The following is a 7,802-nucleotide window of genomic DNA, read 5'->3' as shown; positions in this document are numbered from 1 at the left end:
CTATTACGCCAGTGCATTTGCATTTCGACTTCCAAATTTACAGGGGTTCTCCCAAACAAAGTTTCTTTCCCGGTAGTTAAACAAGAACATGCCTACCTTAAATTTGTTTACAAATGTCCCAGTTGATGCCGTTATCGCCTCAGATATTCTCAAGGATGCCACCAAAGCTGTTGCTAAAACCATTGGCAAACCCGAATCTGTAATTTCTCTCTCTCCCTCTTCTTTATTTCCCTGTTTTTAATTGTCGAGGCGTTACTAGTTCAAATTACACTATCGACGTGACTATTAAATTTATTGTGATTGAAGTATGTGATGGTGTTAATAAACGGAGGAGTTCCAATTGCTTTTTCGGGGACGGAAGAAGCTGCTGCATATGGAGAATTGATCTCAATTGGAGGACTTGGCCCTGCTGTTAATGGGAAATTAAGTTCAATTATTGCTGAAATACTCCAAACTAAGCTTTCTATTGATAGTTCCAGATTCTACATTAAATTTTATGAAGCTCAGGTAATAATTTACATGTATTTTTGATACACTTTTAATGCTATGCATACCTGTGAACAATTTTTATATTAATTATGTGTCCGAACTAGTAATGTGACAATTAAATCGATTGATTAAATGGGATGTTATGGCCTTATGGGTGTCATTTGCTTAAGGATATTATGTGGGGGTCATTTCTTTGATTGCGTAATTGTGTTATTAGGTATGATTTGTGCTATAATTTCATTTATTTAATTATGTTATTTGAGGACATAATGAATGGAGTTTTGAGTTGTTAATTAGAAGAATGTGTTACCACCAAATACAATTATTGAATGAAATCAAGACTGGCTCATGTGATGCACCCATGACCCATGTGGGATTGTAAGTTTGTATTTTATGTTACTCGGGCTTTTCATTGTACCTCAAATACCCTATGTCGGATCCTTGATACTCAAACATGGTAAGGGCATTAGACTTATAACAAAAGACTACAAAAAATGGAAATTTTGGTAAATTTACAGCAGTGTTTGAAATCAACACCCAAGATTAATAACATAGTTGATCATACTAAAGGATGCTGCTAGGTAATGTCATCCAAGTTTAGATGTTCCGATAGGCAGTGTTTTTGGAAGGTCCAAAGACAATTAGCTATAACCTTACTTTAAATATTCTTGAAATCCAATTAGAAAAGGCATGCTTTGAACTGGAAGTTTAGCAATGAATCAAACTAGGGTAGTTTATTATTACTACTTGTATATATCTATATATTTATTTAGTTTTGTGTAAATATTATGTCCCTTTTTATATCGTATGATTCCTTATGACGATTCATGTTAGCCGACCTCAAATCTTTTTGGGACTAAGGCTTTATTGTTGTTGTGGTTTTGTATAAATATTGGTGTAGTATAAATTGAAAAGCGGATAATTTATTGGAAGTATAAGAGCAGGTAGGTGGCAAATTAATACGGAGTAGAAATGCTGAAAGATATAATGCTTACTGATACAAAGAAGAGAAACTGTGCCAGGATAGAGGTAGACACACAGCATTTAGACTCAATGTAAAGAGATACAATGAAAAGTTATATTCCTTATTATTTTTCATCCTTTGTTTTAGAGACAAGTATAAATTTTAGTGGTTAAATATGAATTACAATTATTCACCCTTTCTAGGATAATTGAAAGCAGAAACTATGAATAACATTTGGTGTGGAAGATATATTATTCAATCAGTTAAGTTCTAGCACCTGTTATTTTTCTGTAACCAGAATCCACTGAGGTTTTAAGCTTCTTTCGTTTCCCTTTTCTCAGCTAAACACTTAGCTTGCAATTCACGCATGTATTGGATGAATTATAGTGACTAGTGCCAATTTTGGAGTACACCATTTAGTCGACCATAATAATAACCTGTGTATATTATCCACATTTCTGATTCTGGTATGATTAATATGGTGATAGAATACTTGTTCTGTTTCCTTTCTGCCTAGAATTTTTTCACTTCTTGCTCGGTTGTTTGATGGCTGCTTTGATCTTTTTATGAGTTTGTTTGGGATTAGTGTAAGACAGATCAGATAGACAGTAATGAATCTGACTCTGGGGGTCTAACATCACCATTACACTGTTATGATTATATATTGCATACTGCATATGTTGCTGACTTATGGTACTTGCATTTTGGTGCAGCGACCTTTTTTTGGATTCAATGGTTCCACATTTTGAGCTGATCGTAATGGACTGACTCATTCTGGCAACATTTAGTTGGAAGATATGCAGCATTTGCATCTGAATTCTGAAGTCACACTAAATAGTATGTAATGATTACATTCTGTGCCATTTTAATTATCAATGTAAGTGAAATAACCATATTCTCTCTTGGACAATAGCTACTCCCTCCATCAACGTGATTATCAAAGCTGGGGCAGAGTGTTTGACCCAAAGTTGCCCTCATCTTCAGGTTTCATGGAAAGTTCTTTTGGTCCTTTTCATAAATTAGTATGATTTGAGCGGAGCCTCATAGTTGAGGCTCGTGCTTGGGCAGCACAGAAGCAAGGCATCTTAAGCTCGGCATCTTAAGCTCAGAGCAGCAGTGCATAATCTGTTTGGTTGATTTAGCTGTTTCAGCTTGAGCTATATTAATTTAGAAGGAAAAAAAAAATCATATTATTGCTATGCTGGCTTAATACATAAACTAATTTCTGTTGTTAAATGTTATAAACAGTTAGTTCATATGTAAATCTGGTTATTGGGCGGCTTGAGTTAGGGCTTGTGTCGGTCGAATGCAGATCAAATCATAAAAGGGTTGCCTTATGAAAGGTTAAAGCGGGTTGGGCCTAAGTGGATCATAATAGGTCGTCTTACCAAGGGTTAAAGTTACCCTTGATTCATGTATATAAGATTAAATAAGTTGAATGGTCAATAAATCCAAATAAAATTAGTTTAAGAAATGAAAAATAAGTTCAAAATTGTTTATAAAGGTTAAGAGTAAACCAAATTTAATTTACCATATTAGAAGAAATAAGTTTAGATGTGTTTAGGTAATTTAGTTTAAACTACTAAAAATTAGGTGAATCAAACAATTGTAAAGCTTAGAAATAGAAGTGGAAAAGTCCTGTTATTTTCTTTTTTTTTTTTTTTTTCTTGGTTAAGTAGAATAGGGAGTTCTCATTGTTTTTATAAAAAAATAAAATAAAATAAAAAAGAAGGAAAAGAAAATAATATTAAGGCCCATTTGCTTTGATATATACCAAACAAGGCCTAAGTATAAGTTACCATATTTAATACAACTAGTTATCATATGATTAAGATTAATAGACCGTTTATAAAACTTGTCTCGTTTTGATCTAGAGTAAAGTATTAACCGTGTCAAGATAGAGTAACTTGCGAGTTGTCTTATCTCATACCAACATTTAAAACAAGTGTCATGAGTCTCAGGGTGGGAAGTATAGCCCAAGGTGAGATGCCTTCCTTCATGGACCAAATTACATATGACTTTCAGACAAATATTAATTCCAAATCATCACCTTCTTCCACTACTTCATGAAACTACTTTATCAAAAGTTACAAGTCAGCTTGTATTGTTAATTCATACCAAAAACAACTACAAAGAATGCAAATGTTTCCTACATCATTTTATAAGGGAACTTTTCAATCTTGAGTAGAAAGCAAGCAAAAAATAAAGGAGCCAAAAACACAAACTTTTCTTGTTTTTGCTAGTCTTAAGCTAAGCATATATGCCAATGCAATAAACCAATGCAACACAGTGCTATCAAATTTACAGTATAAATCACACAAAATTTCTTTTTCCAGTAGCTAACAGAATCTAACATACACTAAAATACTAGTAGGTTCTATGTTTAGCATTTCTTCATCTGCACATCTTGTATAGTTCTTGGTACAGAATCATCCTTTTTATATGTTACGACAAAACGACCTTACAGACGTTATGGCTATATATTCTTGTTGCTCTTCATAATCCTGGATACTCTATTGCACTACCGACTTCAGTTTACATATGAGTGACCATTTTACATCAGTGGTCATCTATATTATTTGAGAGTGTTCAAAATTTTCGATGATGAGGGTTGTTTATCTCATTTTCGTAGTCCTTCTATTCACACATTGTGGTAAGTGTTCAATTTCTTGTAAAGAAGTTTCATCTTTTGCTACATTTGATCTTTGCAGTTACCTTATTTAGTTTCATTTGAATTTTTCTGTTTACAGATGCAAGAAAATCAGTAATGTTGTCTAGAAAGTTATCAAGTCCTAATAAGAATCAAAATATGAAACACTTGAAAATTTTGGATTTGGCAAAAAACTTGAATATGTTATTAGATGTATCAGTTAAAGATTCATCAAATGCTGCAGCTTATGTAAGCTCCCCATTTAGTTTACCACCTTATGATTCTTTAGCTCCAGAATCATTACCTGATAACAGTAATACACCACCATTTTGTGTATACCCACCACCTAACCCACAAACCCCTTCCACTACTATTCCTAGCCCGGTCGATTATAACCCAACACCGCCTTCTAGCCCAACTGATGTCTTACCTTCCCCTACCACGCCGGACTTATCTCCTAGCCCACCAAGCATTGTTCCCGGGCCTCCGGAGAATGAACCAAACCCACCTAACTATGAACCAAGCCCACCAAGTGGCAGCATTCCAAGCCCACCGAGTAGTGGTGACATACCAAGCCCATCAAGTGGTAACATCCCAAGCCCACCGAGTAGTGGTGACATTCCAAGCCCATCAAGTGGTGGCATTCCAAGCCCACCAGAAAATGTACCATCTCCAATAGGCTTTGAACCAAGCCCACCAGTATTCGAACCAAGTCCACCAGTTTTCGAACCACCAGTAGTGTATCCACCGCCAACGATACTTCCATCACCACCCGGTGGTGGTGGTGGGCGTGGGTCGGGTGGTGGTGTTTGGTGTGTCGCGAAACCATCAGTACCGGACCCAATTATCCAAGAGGCTATGAACTATGCATGTGGATCAGGGGCTGATTGTGGCCCAATACAACCAAATGGCCAATGTTATCATCCTAACACACTTCTAGCACATGCTTCTTATGCCTTTAATAGCTATTGGCAAAGGACCAAAGTTGCTGGAGGCACTTGTTCTTTTGGAGGGACTGCAATTCTTGTCACTGTAAATCCAAGTGAGTTTATTCTTAACTTATTAAGTTTCTTTCTATTATATTTATATATATACAAGGTATATATTTATTCAGAATATGCGTTCAATTAATCATGTTATAATCTCCTTCTTACAAATCATACTCCGTATGTTTTTATTTAAACAATTGTATGGATAAAAATATACAACGCACAGAGTATGTATCAATAGAATATTACTTAAAAAAAAAAAAAAAAAAAAAAAAAAAAAAAAAAAAAAAAAATTTAAGATAGCTTTACTACTGAACAATGTTTTTATACACATTTTAATAGGCTCTCTCTTCAAATCATAGAAAAATAAAACTAAGCAAAATAATGTAAACCTTAAATTGTCAAAGTAAATAATATTTAATTCCGTGTTCGTATTTGATTTATTACGGAGTATTTTACAAAATACTACGGAGTATAATATAGTTATGAACCCATAAAAATAAAAAAAATAAAAAATAAAAAATGTTATGAAGCTCTAAACAAGAAGTCAAGAACAAAATTTAAATATCCAAGGCTCAACTTCGATATGAAAGGGGAAAAAAAAAACAAAAAACAAAAATCTATGATAGCTTAAACAGGTTAATTTGAATATCTTTACTTTACTTTGACACAATAATTTTTTTTTTTTTTTTTTTTTTAATGAAATAACACAATGAAAACAATTTGTTTGTTTTGTTTCATTATTTTTTGTTAATCTTATTTTTGCAGGTTCACAAGGATGTCATTTTGATAGTACTTAATCACTAGGTGCAACCGTGTAAGGATGTCCATATCTATTGAAGGCCAAGTAATAATTGTTGTCCAAATTCAGCACACAACATTAAACGACACATGCCAAGGACTTTGGAGAAAACAATGGCTTAATTCAAGTTGGATAATTCCAAGCTAAGGCTATTTGTAGCTCTTTTTTTTTTTTTTTCCTTATTGAATTTGAATTAGGAAAAGCTTAAGTTTTGTAGATTCGAGTGACTGTTAAGCCACTGAATTAATTATTTAAATAGATAAAAAAAAAAATTTAAGTTAATGATTCATTGATTTGTACTAATTAGTAGCCCATGCATTACTTTTAGTCGTCAAGTTTCATGTTACATTAGATTCAAGATTTATTTTTATATTTTTAAATCGCAAAAGCTAATGAAAGCCCCGAGACATTGAAGTGATTGAACAAGTTAGTTAAAAGTAGAAAAATTAAATTAAAATTTACATTAATTACACCACCGTTCAACACGTGATTTTATCATACTTTTCCAAATTAATACCATTTTAGGTAATATATTCAATGTTTATCCAACCCCCGAAGGTGTTCGTTAGCAAGATCCTTTTTAAACATAGAATTTTTTTTTGAGAGAAAGCAGGGGAGCTATCATTCATTCATTGTGGGACAAATTGTCCATGATTACATAAGGAGTAATATCCCTAGGACAACAATTAGACCAAGTTTGTTCAACACCATAAGGGATAAGACGAGCTAAATGCTGTGCCACAAAATTCCCCTCCCGCTTTACATGAGACCAAGTAATAAAATTAAAGAAAGAGCATGTATCAAAAACATCATCAAGCAACGAATCCAGATCAGACAAATATGTAGAAGCCTTCGAAAGCCTTGTGATAACAGTGCTGTTGTCAGATTCAAGAACGATCTTCTTGAAGCCGTGTTGATTAGCTAACCTGACAGCGTAAAGGGCTACCTTGCACTCAGCTAATGCAGGAGACCAGAAGGCCTTTGCTCGTCTAACACTAGCAAAAAGAACCTCTCCTTGGCTGTTGCGCTATACAGCACCGAGCCCAACCCAACCTTCGATGTTAAGAGCAGCATCGCAATTGACTTTGATACAATCAGAGGGGGGTGGTTTCCAGACTTTCGAACTTCTTGCTTTCCTTATGCCTTTACAGCCATAAATTTTAGAATTATATTTGTCATAATCCTCCACCAGATTAGTCATTCTCATAAGGACAGTGAAGTGGGAAGTTTCTTTGTTATTAAAAACCTTGTTGTTTCGCCTTTCCCAGATCAGCCAAAGGAGAGCAGCACCTCTCTGTTGCATTTTCTTGCATTCCTCATTCCAAGACTCGAACAAGTCCTTAAAATCACGGTGAGCATCAGTCTTCAGTAGCTTTTCACAACCTGCCTCAACCCATAAGTCACGCACTACCATACATTCAAAGAAAGCGTGATACAGAGATTCTGTCTCAGTTAAACACCATGGGCAGCCTTCCTCTTCATTCATGTGTCTATGCTTCAATAGAGAGCGAACAGGTAGGGAGTTAGTGCAGGCACGCCACAGCAAATGCCGCACCTTTGGAGTGGTTCCCAGATTCCACAAATTCACCCAAGCCTTGTGAAATAAGTCAAGGTTGCAGGACTTACCAATCATGTAGGCAGTCTTGACAGAGTATAAACCAGAGTTAGAGAAGGTCCACGTGATGCAATCCTCCGGGGCTCTCAAGCTCAGGGGAATCGAGAGGATGCATTTGATGTCTCGGTCAGAAAAAATGCTCTGTAAAAGGTCATGCTTCCAGTCCATTCATAAATTATTAATACTAAACTAATCATCATATATAGTTCCATCATAAATTATTAATACTAAACTAATCATCATAGTTATCCCAAAATTACACCTATCACATCTAAAACAAAAAAAATTAAATC

At 34.7% G+C, this 7,802-nt stretch overlaps 2 protein-coding genes across 2 annotated transcripts; both read left to right on the top strand.

Moving 5' to 3' along the window:
* LOC145617985 (uncharacterized) lies at positions 1 to 2,689 on the top strand. Its single transcript, XM_081672759.1, has 3 exons — positions 1 to 199; positions 307 to 507; positions 2,167 to 2,689. Exons 1-3 carry the CDS (start codon positions 89 to 91, stop codon positions 2,200 to 2,202), a joined length of 348 nt encoding a protein of 115 aa, XP_081528885.1. The 5' UTR covers positions 1 to 88; the 3' UTR covers positions 2,203 to 2,689.
* A 1,133-nt stretch (positions 2,690 to 3,822) lies between these two features.
* On the top strand, positions 3,823 to 6,143 carry LOC145618425 (uncharacterized). The gene is made up of 3 exons (XM_081673192.1): positions 3,823 to 4,106; positions 4,204 to 5,145; positions 5,861 to 6,143. The coding sequence occupies exons 1-3, from the start codon at positions 4,055 to 4,057 to the stop codon at positions 5,890 to 5,892; spliced, it is 1,026 nt and encodes a 341-aa protein (XP_081529318.1). The 5' UTR covers positions 3,823 to 4,054; the 3' UTR covers positions 5,893 to 6,143.
* The last annotated feature ends 1,659 nt before the right edge of the window (positions 6,144 to 7,802 follow it).

This window comes from Chenopodium album, chromosome 26 (genome assembly GCF_948465745.1).
Source record: "Chenopodium album chromosome 26, dcCheAlbu1.1, whole genome shotgun sequence".
NCBI classification, from domain to species: Eukaryota; Viridiplantae; Streptophyta; class Magnoliopsida; order Caryophyllales; family Amaranthaceae; genus Chenopodium; species Chenopodium album.
Note: the sequence above shows the minus strand (reverse complement) of the source record. Positions and strands in the feature narration are given on the sequence as shown.